The 19929-nt window shown below is 36.3% G+C and overlaps 1 protein-coding gene and 1 long non-coding RNA gene across 2 annotated transcripts in view; one reads left to right on the top strand and one right to left on the bottom strand.

Moving 5' to 3' along the window:
- Nucleotides 1-11290, bottom strand: part of LOC135364739 (uncharacterized) — a 132529-nt gene extending 121239 nt beyond the window's left edge. Inside the window, exon 1 of the long non-coding RNA XR_010412343.1 lies at nucleotides 11134-11290. This is a non-coding gene — a long non-coding RNA (uncharacterized LOC135364739). The remainder of the gene's footprint in view (nucleotides 1-11133) is intronic.
- Nucleotides 10685-19929, top strand: part of KIFAP3 (kinesin associated protein 3) — a 182426-nt gene continuing 173181 nt past the window's right edge. Inside the window, exon 1 of the mRNA XM_064594336.1 lies at nucleotides 10685-10921. Within this exon, the coding sequence (XP_064450406.1) occupies nucleotides 10890-10921 (32 nt within the window). The 5' untranslated portion in view covers nucleotides 10685-10889. The remainder of the gene's footprint in view (nucleotides 10922-19929) is intronic.

A 19929-nucleotide genomic window follows, 5' to 3' on the forward strand; every position in this document is an offset into this window, starting at 1 on the left:
TAAAGCAGGGCAATAAAATAAAAATTCCATGAATCCAAAAAAAAAAAAAACAAGCAGGCTTTCCAAAGCAGTGCCTCCTGTTAATCACTTCAAAGCCCTCCAGGAACCATCCTTGGAATGCTGATGTATCACTGGGGTTATTTGTATTTAAATGGTTCTTCCATAGAGGGTTTTATGTATATTTGTATTCCTTTGTGTCGAATTATAAGACCAAGAAGGAGCAATTACTTTTCTCTATACTTTTAAACTCCTCACTGCAGCTAGTACAATATCCAAAATGCAGTTGAACAAATCTAAGGGTGAAGTTGAAATCATAATGCTTTTCACATAACTTTACAGTCTACAGGACTTTCACAAATATTAATTCATTTTCTACTCACCCCAATCTTTTATATTTGGGGTATTTATCCCAATTTTTCTAAATTAAGAAGACACAGCTTAAGTGATTTCTTCAGAGTCACATGATTAACATATGGTTTTCAAACACCTCATTTACCTAATAACAATTACTAACATTTATGTCATAATCACCCTGGTATAAATTTATGTATGCTACCTTATTTAACATTACAATAACTCTAAGACATATAAACTATTATTATTCTTATTTTAATGGATGAAAAAATTGAAACATATAATGTTTAGCTTGCCCAAGATCAGAGAGTAAATAAATGGTGGATCAGATACTCTACACCCAGTTCTGACTCCAGAATTTAGGCTCTTAACCATCACGGCAAGTTCCATATGCTGAATGGGATTGGTTTCTTCATTCAAAAAATTTATAATCAATTTGGGAGGGAGTTGGAATAAGAGAGGAATGTTAAGTTAATACATATAGAAGTATTTAAAGACATCTGAAATCTTCTCTTTATCTTTGGAATTATACAATTTAATGATGTTATATCTAAATATGAATTTCTCATTTCCTTGTTTATTATACCTTTTAAAACAACCAAATTGAGAAATAATTTATGTACAATAAAACAAAGACATTTTAAGTATACAGTTTGATGAATCTTGACAAGTGTGTTCACATGTATAAACAACCATTACCCCAAATTCTTCCCATCCCGATTACAGCCTCTGTGTCTCCTATGCCTGGCATAAGCAACCACTTGTCAGCTTCCCATCATAATAGTTTTTTGTTTTTTGTGGGGTTTTTTTGTTTTTGTATTCAAGAATTTCTTTTACATGGAATCAAACTGTATGTTTCTTTTATCATAATGCTTTTAGATTTATTCATGTTGCTATATATATCAGCAGTTTGGTTTTTTAATGCTGAGTAGTATCCATTGTGTGGATATCCCACCATTTGTATCAACTGACATCTTAATGGACATTTGGGTTGTTCCCAATTTTATATTATTATGCAAGCAGTGGTGAACATTTGTAAACACCAATTTTTGTAGAAAAATGTTTTCATATCTCTTGGGTAAATATCTAGAAGTGGAATTACTGAGTCATGTGGTAAATGTATGCTTAGTTGTTGGAGAAACTGCCAAATTGTTTTCCAAAATGGTTGTGCCATTTTGCATTCTCACAAGCAATGTAGAACTCTACTTGCTCCATATTCTTGTCAACATTCGGTATTGTCTGATGTTTTAATATTAACCATTACAGTGGGTGTTTTGGTAGGCAAAATAGTACTCTCCCCTTCCCCCCCATCAAATGCCCACACCTTAATCCCTAGAACTTGTAAATATATTACCTTATACACAAAAAGGGACTTAACAGGTATGACTAAAGTTAAGGACTTATCTTAACATAGACAGTCTATCCTGGATTATCCAGGTGGGCCCACATGAATCCTTAAAATTTCTTTGGAAAACCTTTCCTGGCAGTGGTCTTAGAAAGGGTGATGATGGAAGGAGGACTACCAAAATGGCAGGATGAGAAGAACTTGGCTACCATTGTTGGCTTTAAAGATGGAGAACAGAGGCTGTGAGTAAAGGCATGTGGATGGCCTCTAGAAGCTGAAAAAGACAAGGACACTGATTCTCTTCTAGAGCCTCCAGAAAGTAATAAAGCATTGCTGACAACCATGAAAATATATAGTTATGAATATATATGCACCCAACATGAAAGCACCTAAATATAGAAAACAAGCAAATATTGACAGAACTTGAAGGAGAAATAGACAGCAATACAATAATAGTAGAAAATATCAATATCCCACTTTCCTTTTTTTTGAGAGAGGGAGAGATGGGGGGTGGTAAGGGGCATAGGGAGAGGGAGAGAGAGAATCTCAAGCAGGATCCATGCCCAGTTAAGAGCCCGACACGGGGCTCGATCTAATGACTCTGAGGTCACAACCCGAGCTGAAATCAAGAGTCAGACACTTAACTGACTGAGCCATCCAGGTGCCCCAATACCCCAGTTTCAGTAATGGATGTAAAAACCAGACAAAATCGATAGGGAAACAGTAGACTTGAACAACACTATAGACCAAATGGGCCTAACAGATATAAATATAGAACATTTGATGTGACAACAGCAGAGAACACACTCTTCTCAAGTGCACATGGAACATTCTCTAAGATAGATCATGTTAGGTCACAAAACAAGTCTTAATAAACTTAAGACTGAAATCATATACAGTATCCTCACAGTATAATGAAACTAGAAATCAACAGCAGAAAGAAAACTGGAAAATTCACAAATATGTGGAGATTAAGATAGTCCTGAACCACCAATGGGTCAAGGAAAAAATAAAAAAATATCTTGAAACAAATGAAAATGGAAACACAATATACCAAAATGTATGGGATATAGCAAAAGCAGTAAGAATGCAATTTATAGTCATAAATACCTGCATTAAGAAAAAAGAAAGATCTCAAACAACTTAACTTTATACCTCAATTAACTAGAAATAGGAGAACAGAAGGAAAAATTAACAAAGATCAGAGCAGAAATAAAAACTAGAAAAACAAAATCAATAAAACTGAGTTGATTTTTGAAAAGCTATCCTAAGATTGGGTCAATAATCCAAAACCTCCCAACAAACATAAGCCAAAGATCAGATGGCTTCATGGTGAATTCTACCAAATATTTAAAAAATAATTAACACCAGTCTTCCTCAAACTATTCCACAAAAAAAAAAAAAAAAAAAAAAAAGTTAAAGAGGAAGGAACACTCCCAGACTCATTTTATGAGGCCAGTATTATCCTAAAGCCAGATGACATTACAAGAAAACTACTGGTCAATACACCTGATGCATATAGACACAAAAATTCTCAGAAAAACACTAGCAAACTGAATTCATGCACATTTGAACTGGATCATACAACCACAATCAAGTGAATTTTATCCCTGGGATGCAAGGATGGTTCAACATACCCAAATCAATAAATATGATAAATCATATTAATAGAATGGAAGATAAAAATCACATGATCATCTCAACATATGCAGAAAAAGCATTTCATAAAATTCAACATCCCTTCATGATAAAAAGTTTAAACAAACTAGGAATGGAAGGAAATTGTTTTAACATAATTAATTTCATCTATGAAAAACCCACTGCCAACATCATACTTAACAGTGAAAAACTTAAAGCTTTTACTCTAAGATCAGGGACAAGGCAAGGATGCCCATTCTTGTCACTTTTATTCAACATAGTCCTGGAAGTACCAACCAGATTAATTAGGGGAGAAAAAGAAAGGGCATCCAAATCAGAAAGAAAGAGAGAAAATAATTTCTGTTTGCACACAACATGATCGTATATATAGAAAACACTAAACACTCCACAAAATCTGTTAGAACTAGTAAACAAATTCAATAAAGTTGTAGGATACAAAGTCTACATAAAAATTAATTGCATTTCAATATGCTAACATTTAATTATCTGAAAAGAAATGAAGGAAACAATCTTATTTGCAATTAAGCAAAAAGAATAAAATGCTTAGAAATAAACTTAACTAGGGGCGCCTGGGTGGCTCAGCCAGTTGAGCGTCTGACTCTTGGTTTTGGCTCAGGTCATGATCTCTTGGGTCATGAGACCGAGCCCCATGTGGGGTTCTGTGCTCAGCAGGCAGTGTGCTTGAGACTCTCTCCATCTGCCCCTCTCCCCACTCATGTGTGCTCACTCTCTTTCTCTAAAATAAGTAAATAAATCTTTTTTTAAAAAAGGAAATAAACTTAGTAGGTAAAAGACTTCTACTCTGAACACTATATAGCACTGATAAATGAGAATAAAGAAGACATAAGTAAATGGAAAGACATCCTGTTCATGGATTGGAAGAATATTGTCAAAATGTTCATACTATCCAAAGGTATTTTACAGATTCAACACAACCATATCAAAAGTCCAATGATATTTTTTAAAGAAACATATGACGTAATTAAATGAGTTGATAAAAATTCCTTCATTCTCTATTTTATGCATGGATATATAATTTGACATCATTTCCTAGGTAGAATTCATCAGTGATGCTGTGTCTGGAGTGTTCTTTGTGGGAAAAACTGCAATTAGGCATTTGATTTCTTTAAGACATATGTAAGTCAGACTGAGAAAGACAAATGCCATATGATGTCAGTCATATGGCATTTGTCTTTCTCAGTCTGACTTATTTTACTTATCATAATACCCTCTAGGTTCATCCATGTTGTCACAAGTGGCAAGATCTCATTCTTTTTAATTCTTTTTAACAGCTGCATAATATTCCATAATATTCCATTTTATATATATATATATATACACACACACAGAGCATTACCATTTTCTATTTCCTCTTGTCTCAGTTTTAGTAATAAGCATCTTTCAAGATATTTGTCCATTTGACGTTGTTAAATTTATCAGTATAAAGTTATTCACAGTATTTCCTTATCATTTTTATGTATACCTGTAAAATCTCAGTGATGTCCTTTCATTTCATAAATCAATAATTTCTCTACATCTCTATCTATCTGTTGCTATCTCTCTGATCAGTTTGATCAATCCAGCAAAAACATAAAAAGTGAACAAAATATTTGGGCAGAGACTTCAAAAATGGCATATATATACAAATGGTAAATAAGAACATGGAAAGATGCTCATATCATTAATCACCATGGAAATGCAAATTAAATCAAATGAGATAGCCCTGCACACCTGTTAGGATAACTAAAGTTAAACAAACAAACAAAAAACACTTGACAATACTAAGTGCTGGTGAGAATGTGGATCAATCTAAACTCCTACATTGTTAGTGGGAATGCATATGGCACAGTCACTTTGGAAAACCGTTTGGCAGTTTCATAGAATTATTCATGTATTTATCATAAACTGAGCAATCCTATTCCTAGGTGTTTGTACAGGAGAAAAGAGAACTTTGGTTCACACAAAAACCTGTATGTAAGTATTTATAGTGCTTTTTGTAGTGTGGTACATTCATACATAGAATATTACCTAACAATAAAACAGGAATAAGTTACTGAAAAAAAAAAAAGGAATACATTACTGAAACACAACATGGATGACTTTCAAATGTATTATCTAAGTGAAAGAAATCAGGCATAAAAAGCTACATCACGTATGATTATATTAAGATGACATTCTGGAAAAGGAAAAGTTAAAGGAACAGAAAACAGATCACTATTTACCAGAGCATGGGGTTAGGGGAATTGGGTGATTCCTAAGGAACACAAAGGAACTTGAAGGGATGATGCGATCGCTTTATATTTTGATTGTGTAGTGGTTACACGACTTATGCACTAATCAAAACTCATAGAACTGCATACCAAAAAAAATGTATTTTATCATAAGTTACACTGAAAAATGTTAAAAAGTTATCATACTGTATGTAATCTCATGCAATTTGCTCTTTCATTCAGTATAATGTTTCTAATATTCATCCATGTGGTTTGTGTTGTTCTAGTTCATAAACTTTCTCCGCTGCTTAATATTGTATAGTACAAGTAATTCAGATGTATTTATCCATTCTCCTGTGAAAATACTTTGGAGTTCTTTTTCAGTTTTTCTTTTTCTATTATTCACAATACTGCTCTGTAAGTCTGGAACAAACCTTAATGCGCACACGGGCTTGAATTTTCTGAGGTATATATATATAGGAGGAGAATTGCAGAGAGTTCGGGTCATGTGCCTGTCCAACTTTGCAAAATAATACAAGACATTTTATTCTCAAGGGTAGTCCCAATGCACCCACACCTGAAATGTTTACCAAGCAATTTCTAGGGCTTTACATTTTCACCAGCACTTGGTGTATTCAGACTTCTTAATTTTTGCATCCTGGCCAGTGTAAAACAGTACCTTTTTATGGTCTTAATTGGCATCTTCCTGGTTACTACTGAGGTTGAGCACTTTTCATGTTTTGTTTACTTTCTTACTATTCCTATTTCCTCTTTTTCTTCTTTGTCCATTTCACTGGGTTTTCTGTCTTTTCCTTTTTGATTCATAGAGGATCTTTTTTTTTTTTTTTAACATTTTATCCATTTATTCATGAAAGACACAGAGAGAGAGGCAAAGGGAGAAGCAGGCTCCCCACGGAGCAGGGAGCCTGATGCAGGACTCGATCCCAGGACCCTGGGATCATGACCTGAGCCAAAGGCAGACGCTTAACTGACAGTCACTCAGGCGCCCGATTTATAGGGGATCTTAAAATAATCTTAATTAAATCTCGTGTTTTAAATCTTGTTCCTAATGTGTATCTATCACCTCTGTGTTCATCAAGATTTCGGTCTGGACCTCTTGGAGAAGAGGCCCAAGTGGCTAGCCAGTTCATTGCAGACGTCATTGAAAATTCACAGAGAGGGCGCCTGGGTGGCTCAGTTGGTTAAGTGACTGCCTTCGGCTCAGGTCATGGTCCTGGAGTCCCGGGATCGAGTCCCGCGTCAGGCTCCCTGCTCGGTGGGGAGTCTGCTTCTCCCTCTGACCCTCCCCCCTCTCATGCTCTCTCTCTCTATCTCATTCTCTCTCTCAAATAAATAAATAAAATATTAAAAAAAAAAAAAAGAAAAGAAAATTCACAGATAATTCAGGAAGAAGACACGCATTTCTCCAGGAAAGCTTTCTTGGGTTCTGTATTCTGATATCATTTGCCTTGACTATGATGGGAACATCTTGGATGCCTGTACAGTTGCTTTGTTAGCAGCTTTAAAAAAAATGTACAGGGGAAATCTTGCCATTTGCAACAATGTGGATGGAACTAGAGGGTTTTATGCTAAGTGAAATAAGTCAATCAGAGAAAGACAATAATAATATGATTTCACTGATATGTGAAATTTAGGAAACAAGGCAGAGGATCATAGGGGAAGAGAGAAAAAAATGAAACAAGACAAAAGAGAGAGAGAGACAAACCATAAGAGAGACTCTTAATCATAGGAAAAAAACTGAGGGTTGCTGGAGGGGAGGGGTGTGGAAGGATGGGGTAACAGGGGATGGACATTGGGGAGGGTATGTGTTGTAATGAGCACTGGGTATTATATAAAACTGATGAATCACAGACCTGTACCCCTGAAACAAATAATATGTTATATGTTAATTAATTGAATTTAAATAAAAAATTATTTTAAAAAATAAAAATAAAAAATGTACTGCTGCCAGAAGTTACTATAAATGAAGAAACTGGGTTAGCAGAAGTTAATTTAAAGAAGAAAAGCTATTTGAATATTAGAACTCATCAGTTTTTTTACTTCTTTGTGTCTCGTAACTGCTCAGTTCATATAGTCCTGAAGTTTAGCTCCAGTCTGCCCACTTCTGCCTGGTTTTTATGTGATGGAAATAGGTGTATCATTTTTTTTTTTATTTATCTTTTCACTTTCTTTGTGGTGTCTTATTGATAATCAAAAGTTATTCATTTTAATGCAGTGAATTTATCAAGATCTTATTTTTAGTGCTTTCTGTATCTTGTTTTAAAATGTGTCCTTAACTGGAGGTCAAAAAGATAATTTATATTGCTTCTGAATGTTTTTAAAGCTTTGTTTTTTACATTTAAGTGTTCATTGGATATGGAATTAGTTTTTGCATGTGGTATGAGGTAAGGATCCAATTTAATTTGTTACATATGCATAACCAATTGCCTCAAAATTATTCATTGACAATACATTTCTTTCCATAATGATCTGAAAATTCACTTGTGTCATATTTCAAGTTTACATATATGTGTAAGTCTGGTTCTCTTTTTTGTTCCATTCGTTCTATTCCTATGCCAATACTATACCTTGTAATTATTATTCTCATAATATATCTTGATATCCAGTTTGGAATAGTCTCCATTTTTCAGGATCATCTTTATTTAGTACTGGATGTGAGATCTGACAGCTTGGTTAGATTCAGATTAATTTTTGGCAAAAATTCTTACTGATTGATCTTTTGTGCTTTCTATTGGCGTAAGGATTTAAGGTAGTGGTTGCCTTCAATGAAAGTGAGGGTTTTTCTGTTTTTCTATCCATTGTTGCATAACATCACAGATCCCTGGATTATGTGTAAATCAACCACAGTATAATTCCCTTTTTAAAAGGATTTATTTATTTAATTGAGAGAGAGAGAGAGAGTGTGTGTGCACACAGTGGGGGAGGGGCAGAGGGAAAGAGAGAATCTCAAGCCGACTCGCCGCTGAGCAGAGAGCCCAACACAGGGCTTGATCTCATGACCCTGAGGTCATGACCTGACCCAAAATCAAGAGTCAGATGCTTAACCAACTGAGCCACCTAAGTGCCCCAGTAATTATCCCTTTTGATGTAAATTATCTCAAAATTGACCAGTGTCATTTGGACACAATCCCATAGTCATTGAGTATTTCTTTACTTTCAAGCATAAAATGCCCATGTTCATTTGTACTTTTCCTGTTACGGACTGACAGCTCCTCTAGTTCAGTCCTAGTTTCAGTTTATCTCCTTATTGTTCTAATATTCAGCTATATCTTCCTTTATATACTTTGGGCATTTCCTCTAGATTTTTGTTGTTTTTCCAAGCTCAGGTATGCATTTTTTTTTTCAGCTCTAAAGATTTACTTAGTGCCAGCTACGGGCCAGATGCTGTTCTAAGGGTACAGAGGTTGACACAGCAAAATAATCTTTGATCTCAAGAAACTTACTTGGCAAGAATGCTTGTTATATTAGCTATGCATTTTAATGGATATTGTGATCTGGCAATTTTAGATACTGTGAAGGTCTTAAGGTAATCTAGCTATGAGTGATAATTTATAAAATTTCATATAGTTTTTTATTATTTATTTATTTTTTTTAATTTTTTAAAGATTTTACTTATTTATTTGACAGAGAGAGAGAGAGCGAGAGAGGGAACACAAGCACGGGGAGTGGGGGAGGGAGAAGCAGGCTTCCCGCCGAGCAGGGACCCCCCATGCGGGGCTCGATCCCGGGACCCTGGGATCATGACCTGAGACGAAGACAGTCACTTGACCAACTGAGCCACCCAGGCGCCCCCATATCATTTCTTAGAATGAATATTTGGAAAAAATAGAAAATAGAAGGTTCTGTTAGGAAAGAATTGCAGTATTCTAGGTATGAAGTGGTGAGATGAATAGAAGTGAGAATGGAGGAAAAAAGCTGGATTGCAGGAGTATCTTGAAGGAAGAAATGATAGAATTTTGTAAGAGTTTAATAAGAAGGCATGACAGGGAGGAAGATGTTAAATTAGCTCCAAATATTCTTCCCTGGAAGACAGAGAATGACTACAACACTGACAGAAATAGTGTAGCTGATGTGAATGGGTAGGCAGATAAAAATAATACCTCTTGGCAGGTATGGACTGTGTCTCTATATTTAACATCCCATGCACTGCACTGCATTTGAAAGAAACAATAAAAACAACTACAGAGACATGGCCCAAGGTGAGTGAAAATGTAGAACTAAAAGGGAGTAAGGGACAAGATTACAGGTGAGGAAAGGGAGTAGAGGTGTTTTCTTTGTAATCCTAGGCCTGGTTTGGTGTTTGGCACAAAGCTGACCCTCAATTAATATTTACTGAATAAATGAATGTAACGCATTTGCACAGATGTGATAGTTGAGCCCATGGGCACAGAACTGCAAGCAGAGGATATTTACTTGCTAAGGTTCAAAACCAGCTCTTCTTTCCTGTGGCCTGCATTGCCAACAGTTGCCTGCCTCAGAGGAAACAATTCCAAAGGTACCTTGAGTTAGGGATAATCACTGTAGCAGTTGGCATTTCAGGAGCTAGTTTGTATCTATGTGTGAATAGACCTGGGGAGGGGGGCGGGGGGGAATGGGTAGTGCATTCTAGAAGTGGAAGTCACAGATTTGCCCTGAATCAAAAGTGGTATTAATGGTATTCATTTTGTATGAGGGTCAGACCATCTCCACAATTAAGAGCTTCTCAGCGCAATCAGTGCAGTTCCTTTTCCGCCACGCCTCCAAACACAAATGTCACTTTACAGGTTATCAGCCGAGGGCTGAGCTGCTCTACAGCGTTCACTAATTAAAAGGTTAATGGATTCCCTTTCTCTTTTTTTAAACTAAGACCTGATATTCCAATTCGGCTGACTGGGATGACTCTTCCAATTTCCATCCTCAAGGGGGCGGTGATCAAGAAACCATTTCTTGACCACACACGCCGAAATCTGCCGCAAAAACCTTCACGCTCTGCTCCTGGGTGCGTCAGATTAATCCCAGGGCTCAGCACCTCACACTGAGCCTGCGCATACGGCGCGGCGGAGGGGGCGCATGCGCCTTACGGCGGGGCTGGCGGGGGCGGCTCTGGGCGGGTCTGGGTCCCTCCAGTGGTTTGGGGCCTAGGCGCTGTGGGAGGAGCCGGCGGCCTCACCGTGGTAACCGCAGCGCCGCTGCCCCGCCTTGCAGGCCTCTGGACTGTCATCGCCTTTGGGTGTGGGGATACTTTGGCCACCGTCCCCGGAAACAGCTCCGCCGGTTTTCTCAGATACCCCCATCCTCCCCAAGCTGCCGTCGCCGCCGCCATGCAAGGGGAGGACGCCAGATACCTCAAAAGGTGACCACTCCCCAAGGCTCAGCCCTTCCTTCCTTCCCGGGCCCCGAAGATATTCTTAGAGGTCCTTGGGTTGGCTTTGAGATGTCACTGGGCAAAGCTAGAAGCTTAGAGGAGGGGTGGAAGACGGGGAGAAGTCACGGAAAGGAAAGGGGAAAGGTGCATTGGGAAAAGAGGGCAGGGCCCTTCGGGGGCGAGGCTCCCCAGCCTCTTACCTGGCTCAGCGGGACCCTGACAGCATTGAAGATGGTTTCCTTGCTACGTACATCACATTGTTCACGGGAGAAGGGCGAAGGACCGAGTAAACCGCGTCTTCCTCCCTTCCCAGCCCCCCACTTGGACTCTCCATTTTTCCTTAGTAGAATAAATCCCTTGGGAGCCCGGGAATGAAGTCTTCTGGTGCCTCTGCTGTCTGTCTCCTGTTTGGGGTTCATCGTTTTTGAAACGATGAAGAGAGAAGTGGCTTTTAATTAATAGGAGTCTGGGCTGAGATGGTTCCTTCCAGCGTATTTCTGCTCTCCTCAACTATTTCATCCATTTGACTGCCGTGTATACAGTATAATTTTTGTAGGAGGTTCATAATTATCAAGAGGTCCAGGAGCTTGTCGTGGAACGGGCCATAATATATTTAGCTTAAAAATATTTGTAGTACCGATTACTCTTTAAAGAAAATTGTATCTGTTGGGATTATTTATTTGACTCCTGTCAAATATAAGATCATCCCTGATGAAAAGGATACCTGTCACTGGACCAAGAGTTAGCAGTGATCCAATAGAAAACAGTCTTAATTAGGACTCTCCATTTTTAGTTAAGTCACTGTTACTGATAGGTTAAAGTACACAGGGAGAGTCATATATATTTTTTTGGACACAGTTTCCTTATTTAAATATGGGGCAAATATTACTTTATGAGAGATATGCCGAAAATACTGAAAATACTTTTAAAAGATAAAACATGCATATAATGTGGTGGCATTATTTCAAGTCGTGATATACTTTTACTGAATATGTTCATCCTGGCTTGACACGGCCTTAATCATCACAGAAAGATCTTCTAACCTTTAATCGATTCTTAAAAGGGATTCAAACGATTTTAAGATCAGTCAGTCAACCAACTGCACTGCCTTTGCAGGTCTGAGGCGTTTATTGCCTGCCTTTCTCATTGTATATGTATATATCGGAAACTGTCAACCAGGTTTTATCAGTAAAATTTTTATAGCAATGTGTAGTCATGACTAGTATATAGTATTTGTTTCCTCACCGAATTTTGCTTACATTGATATTTTAAAGTATCTTGATTGAAAATTTTATGACAGGGGACACCTGGGTGGCTCCGTCCGTTAGGTGGCTGCCTTTGGCTCAGGTCATGATCCCAGGTCCTGGGATTGAGTCCTGCATCGAGCCTGCTTCTCCCTCTGCCTGCCATTCCCCCTGCTTGTGCTCTTGCTCACTCTCTCTCGCCTGCACTGTCTTTCTCTAGCAAGTAAAATAAATAAAATCTTTTTTTAAAAAAATTTAAAAATTTTACGACAGAAGAAGTTTGCATTGCTTATTGCTGACATATAATCATACAGGCCTGATGGATTATGATGTCTGGCAGAACCTTCCATTTTAATTATTGGTTCTTAGATAATGATTACATATATTCCTTTTGTAAATTTTTTAGATTTCGTTTTCAAAAGGATGGTAACATGTTTTCAATCTAATAGATTCACTCTAATTTTAATTAGCTGATTTCAGTGGTTTCATTGTAGTTATCACTGAGGAATCTCTAATCTCTTTATGTTTAAATGTGTAGCAGATTATAGAATCTAATCCAGTTCCATTTTTTGTTCTGCTACCAGTTTTGATTCAGTAGTGCTTAATGAATACCTAGTATATGCCTACCATTGTTCTGGTCACTGGAGAAATGATTAAATGGACATAGTTCATGTCCTCAATCAGATATACACAAACACAGACAATTATTTGTGATTTTGGGTTTTTTAGCCTCCTCTTAAAACTCTCTAATGGCTTTCCATTGCTTTTAGAGTTAGAGCACCTACCTTTTCAGCTTTCTCTCTCTTTGCTTCCCTCCCACCCCCAATAATTTTCATACCTGAGCCTTACAGAAATAACTTCTTTTAGATCTCTGTGTTTCAGTGTTAGGTTCCAAATGCCCTTCTCATTGTCTGGAACTTGCCCTGTTATTCACCTAGCTAACTCCTCATTTTTCCTATTTTTGCTTAAATGTCACTTTTTCCAAAAAGTCTTTCCTGAGCTGCTATTTTCTCATCCCACAATCCACAATCCAGGTCAGATATACCTGCTAGGTTCTCATGATACCAAATACCTTGTCTTTACCCACTCTTACTAGTATATTGTTATTGTTTTGTGTTTCCTTCCGGTCTATAAAATCCAAAAGGCTAAGGAGCTATATATCTTACTTCTCATTGTATCCTCAGCACACAGCACAGTGCTTGGAACATAAGTACTCACTACATAGTTATTAAATGAAGTGAAAATAAGGCTACAAAGAAAATGGGCCAAATCATACAGGAATTAGGAGCCATAGTAAAAAGTTGAGAATTGTTAAAGCAGTGGGAAACGATTGAAGGATTTTAAGAGTAAATGGCATTCATTCATTCATTCATTCAATAGTTATTTGAAATTCTATCATGTAAAAGTCACTCAGCTGAGTGATTAAAAGTATTGGATGAATGATACATACTTTCTCTGCTTTATGGTGCTTGTAATGTAGCAAGGAATACAGACTTTAAATAATATATAATCAGAAGTAATTATTGTATTTATGATAAGTGCTATAAATATATGATAAGCAAAATCAATATATGTCCTTTGTGTAAAGCTTTTTTTTTGTATACTATATAATATTTTCAACATCCATCTATGTTTTAGCACTCATTAGTACTTCATTCCATTTAATAGCTGAATGATAATTGATTGTGTGGATATAGCACATTTTGATTATCCATTCATCTACTGATGGACATTTAGAGTGTTTCTATCTATTTGCTACTGTGAGTAAAGCTGCTTTGAACGTTCCTGTACTAGTTTTTGTTTCAATACCTTTTTTCATTCTCTGGTATATCCCTAGTTGTTGCAGGGTATTGTACTCATTCTATATTTATCTTACTGAGGAACCACCAAACTGTTTTTCACAGTGACAGCACCATGTTACATTCCCCCCAGCAGTGTATGAGAGCTCCAATTTTTCGAATCACCAACAGTTGTTATTTATTTTTTTAAATTATGGCCATTCAGTGGATGTGAAGTAGTATCTTATTGTGGTTTTGATATGCATTTCTCTAGTTACTAGTGACATTGAGCAATTTTTCATATGCTTCTTGGCCTTTGTCTATCTTCTTCGGAGAAAAGAGTTCTTTATATGTTCTAGATCCTAGACTCTTATCAGAAAAATGGTTTGCAAATATTTTGTCCCATTCCGTGGTTGTTTTTTTCATTCTCTTCATAGTATCCTTCCTTATGCAAAAGTTTTAAATCTTGATGAAGTCCAATTTAATTTTTTCTTTAGTTGTTTTTGATACCATTATTTAAGAAACCATTGGCCAAATAGTTAATTTCTGCTTTAGTTTCCCTTGCCTCAGGAGACCTATCTAGAAAGATGTTGCTAAAGCTGATGTCAGAGAAATTATTGGATATCCACACATAAAGGAATGAAATTGGACCTTTACTTTATACCACATAATTAACTCTAGGATTCTTAGGGTTCATATCTCACATTTAGGTCCTTAATCCACTTTGAGTTTATTTTTGTGTATAGTGTAAGAGAGTGGTCCAGTTTCATTCTTTTGCATGTAGCAAAATAAAAAGCTTCTGCACAGCAAAGGAAACAATCAACAAAACTAAAAGACAATCTACTGAATCAGAGAACATATTTGCAAACAACATATCTGAAAAAGGGTTAGAATCCAAAATATATAAAGAACTTATACAACTCAATACCAAAAAAACAAGTATTCAAATTAAAAAACGGACAGAAGACATGAACAGACATTCTCCAAAGAAGATATACAGGTGGCCAAAAGACACATGAAAAGATGCTCAACATCACTCATCATCAGGGAAATGCAAATCAAAACTACAATGAGATACCACTTCACACCTGTCAGAATGGCTAAAATCAAAATCATAAGAAACAAGTGTTAGCCAGGATGTGGAGAAGAAGGAACGAATCTTCATGCATTGTTGTTGAGAATGCAAACTGGTGCAGTCACTGTGGAAGACTGTGGAGGTTCCTCAAAAAGTTAAAAATAGAACTACCCTATGATCTAGTAATGCAATACTAGGTATTGATCAAAAAAATACAGAAACACTAATTCAAAGGGATAGATAACCCTATGTTTATTGCAGCATTATTTATAATAACCAAATTATGGAAGCAGTTCCAGTGTCCATTGACAGGTGAATGAATAAAGGAGAGGTGGTGTATATATATATATACATACACAATGAAATATTATTCACCCACCAAAAAGAATGAAATCTTGCCATTTGCAACAACATGGATGGATCTGGAGAGAGTCCCTCTCTCTCTTCACTTATGCCAAGTGAAGTAAGTCAGTCAGAGAAAGACAAATACCATATGATTTCTGTCATATGTGGAATTTAAGAAACAAACGAATGGAAAAAAGAGAGACAAACTGAGAAACAAACACTTAAATATAGAGAACAAACTGATGGTTACCAGAGGAGAGGTGGGTGAGGGAATGGGTGGAATAGCTGATGGGGATTAAAGAGTACACTTATGATTAGCACTGGGTGATGTATAGAATTGTTGAATCATTATATTGTATCCCTGAAGCTAATATAACACTGTATATTAACTATGCAGGTATTAAAATTTAAAAATTAATTAAAAGAAGAAACCATTGTCACATCCAAAGCCATGAAGATTTGCCTCTATGTTTTCTAAGAGTTTTATCATTTTAGCTCTAAAATTTGTTTTTGATCCATCTTGTGTTAATTATGTGGTATAAAGTAAGGGTCCAATTTCATTCTTTTGCGTGTGGATATCTGGTTGTCCTGGCACCATCTGTTAAAGGGATCAATCTTTCCTCAGTGAAAGATCTTGCTACCTTTGTTGAAAATCAATTGATATTAGATGTAAGGGCTTACTTCTGGACTCAATTCTATTACATTGATCTATATGTCTATTTTTATACTAGTACTTCACTGTTTTGATTACTGTAACTTTGTAGTATATTTTGAAATTGGAAAGTGTGTCTTCCAACTTTGTTCTTTCTCAAGATTGTTTTGGCTACTGAGGGTCCCTTGTGTTTCCGTATGAATTTTAGGATCCCTTTTCCATTTCTGTAAAAGAATATGAACAAGGGGTGTCTGCCCATTAATTTAATCCTTATCAATTTCTTCAACATTGTGTAGTTTTCACTGTATGAGTGCTACACCTCTCTGCTTAAATTTATTAGTATTTTTATTCTTTTTTTTTAAAAAAGATTCATTAATTTGAGAGAGAGAGAGAGCGTGCGCGCACATGAGTGGGAGGGTCAGCGGGAGAAGGAGAGAGAATCTCACTGAACGTGGGGCTCCATCTCCAGACCATGAGATCACAACCTGAGCCAAAACCAAGAGTTGGACGCTTAACCGACTGTGCCACTCAGGCGCCCCTTAGAATTTTATTCTTTTTGATTGTAAGTGGAATTGTTTTCTTAACTTCCTTCTGGGAATTTTCATTATTAGTATATAGAAATACAACTCATTTTCTGTGTGCTGATAGTGTATTCTGTAACTGCTGAATTTATTAGCTTTAACAGTTCTCAACATATGAGATCATATCATCTGCAGATAGAGATAGTATTCTTCTTTTCCAATAGGGATGCTTTTATTTTTTTTTCCATACCTCAGTGCTCTGGCTTGAACTTCCAGTACTATGTTGAATAGAAGTGGGTAAAAGTGGGCATACTTGTCTTATTCCTATTCTTAAGAGAAAGTTTTTATTCTTTTACCATTGAGTATAATATTAGCTGTAGGTTTTTCATATATGCCTTTTATCATATTGAATTTGAATGTCATTTGAATTTCCTTGTACTCCTAATTTATTAAATGTTTTTATTTGAAAGGGTGTTAGGTTTTGTCAAATCCTTTTTCTGCATCAATTGGAATAATCATGTACATTTTTCTGTGTTAATGTGGTGTGTTACATTGATTGATTATCATGTATAACTTCCTTGCATTCCTAGGATAGAACCGACGTGGTCATTGCTTGTAATCCTTTTAATATACTGCGGGATACTGTTGGCTAGTATTTTGAGGACTTTTGCATCTATATTCATAAAAGATAGAACTATCCCTTTATAAAGGGTATTTATAAAAGATAGTCTATTTTTGTGTGTCTTTGTCTCACTTTGGTATCAGAGTAATGTTGACCTCATAGAATGAGTTAGGAAGTATTCCTTCCTTATCTAGTTTTTGGAGGAGTTTGAGAAGGATTGATGTTAATTTTTCTTTGCATATTTGGTAGAACTCACCAATGAAGCCATCTGATCCTGGACTTTTCTTTTTTGGGAAGTTTTTGACCACTGATTCAATCTCATTACTTATATAGATCTATTCAGAATTTCTGTTTCTTTTGAAATTATGAGTTAATCATGTAGTTTGTGTATTTCTAGGAACTTGTCCATTTCATCTAGGTTATCTAGGTGTTGGCTTCCAATTGTTTATAGTATTCTTTTTATCTGTGTAGGTCAGTAGTAGTGTCCCACTTAAATTTCTAATTCTAGTAATTTGAGTCTTCACTCTTTTTTCTTAATTTAACTAGAGGTTTGCCAATTTTGGGGTTTTTCAAGCAACTTTGGATTTTATTTTCTCTTTTGCTTATCCTCTATTTTTTTTTAAGATTTATTTATTTTAGAAGGAGAGGGAGACAGCACAAGGGGAGGAGCAATGGGAGAGGATGAGAGGGAATCTTAGGCAGGCTCCTGACACGGGGCTTCATCTCATGACCCTGAAATTAGGACCTGAGCCAAAACCAAGAGTTGGATGCTTAACTGACTGAGCCATCCAGGCACCCCTCTAGTCTCTATTTCTTTTATCTTTATTATTTCCTACCTTCTACAAGCTTGGGATTTAGTTAATTCTTTTTCTGGTTCCTGAAGGTGTAAAATCAGGTAATTGATTTGAAATGTTTATTGAACTATAATTGACATATTAGTTTCAGGTGCATATCTAATGATTTGTATGTATTCATATATATTGTGAAATGATCACCACAGTAAGTCTAGTTAACATCCATTACCATAATGTTTTTTTTTTTTTTAAGATTTTATTTATTTATTCATGAGAGACAGAGAGAGAGAGAGAGAGAGAGAGAAGCAGGCTCCCAAGGAGCAGGGAGCCCAATGTGGGACTCGATCCCAGGATCCTGGGATCATGACCTGAGCCGAAGGCAGACGCTTAACCATCTGAGCCACCCAGGCACCCTTACCGTAATGTTTTTTCTTGTGATGAAAACTTTTAAGATTTAGTCTCTTAGCAATTTCCAAGTATACAGTACAACATTATTAACTGTAGTCACAATGCTGTACATTATATCCCCAGGACTTATTTATTTTATAACTGGAAATTTGTACCTTTTGACTACCTTCACCTGTTTTGCCCACCTGCCACTCCCTACCTTTGGCAACTACCAATCTATTCTGTGTATCTGTGAGTTTGAGTTTGTTTTGTTCTTAGATTCCACATAAAAGTGAGATCATACAGAATTTCTCTCTCTCTCTCTCTGACTTATTTCACATAGCATAATACCCTCAAGGTCCATCCATGTTGTCACAAATGGCAATATTTCGCACATATACACATACATACACCTCATTTTCTTAATCCACTTATCCATTGATGGACACTTAGGTTGCCTCTATGTATTGGCTATTGTAAATGCTGCAGTGAACACGGGGGTGTGTATATCTTTTTGACTTAGTGTTGTTTCCTTTGGATAAATACTCAGAAGTGGATTTGCTGGATCATATGGTAGTTCTATGTTCAATTTCTTGAGAAGACTCTATATGGTTTTCCATAGTGGCTGCATTGATTTAAATTCCTACTGACAGTGTACAAGGGTTCCTTTTTCTCCACATCCTTACCAACACTTGCTGTTTCTTGTCTTTTTGATAATAGCCATTCTAACAGGTCTGAGGTGATATCTCATGTGGTTTCGATTTGCATTTCACTGATGACTAGAGATTTTGAGCATCTAGAAATTTTGAGCATTTTTTCATGTACCTTTTGGCCATCTGTATGTCTTCTTTGGAAAAATGCCTATTCAGATCCTCTACTGATTTTTTAATCAGATTGGATATTTGATTTTTTTTTTTTTTTTTTTTTTTGCTGTTGAACTCTGTGAGGTCTTTATATACTTTGGATATTAACCCATTATCAGATATATTATTGGCAAATATATCCTCACATTTAATGTGTCACCTTTTCATTTCTGTTTCTTTTATTGGGCAGAAGATTTTTAGTTTGATTTAGGCTCATTTATTTTTGTTTTTGTTGCCTTTGCTTGTGGTATCAAATAAAAAAAAAAATTGCCAAGACCTATGGCAAGAAGCTTACTGCCTATATTTTCTTCTATGAGTTTTATGGTCTTAGGTCTTAGATTCAACCCTTTAATCCATTTTGAATTAATTTTTGTATATGGTGTAAGATAATGGTCCAGTTTCATTCTTTTGCATATAGCTGTCCAATTTTCCAAACACCATTTATTGAAGAGACTATCCTTTCTCTGTTGTATATTCTTGGTTCCTTTGCTGTAAATTAATTGGCTGTGTATGTGTGGGTTTATTTCTGGGCTCTGTATTCTGTTGATATATATGTCTGTTTTTATGCAAATACCATACTGTTTTGATTACTGTAACTTTGTAGTATAGTTTGAAACCAGAAAATGTGGGGCACCTTGGTGACTCAGTCTGTTAAGCATCTGCCTTAGGCTCAGGTCATAATCCCGGGACCCTGAGATCAAGCCCCATATCAGGC

Source organism: Mirounga angustirostris, unplaced genomic scaffold (assembly GCF_029215605.1).
Source record: "Mirounga angustirostris isolate CCGP_5_RB_7025 unplaced genomic scaffold, mMirAng1.0.hap1 SCAF_6, whole genome shotgun sequence".
Taxonomy (NCBI): Eukaryota; Metazoa; Chordata; class Mammalia; order Carnivora; family Phocidae; genus Mirounga; species Mirounga angustirostris.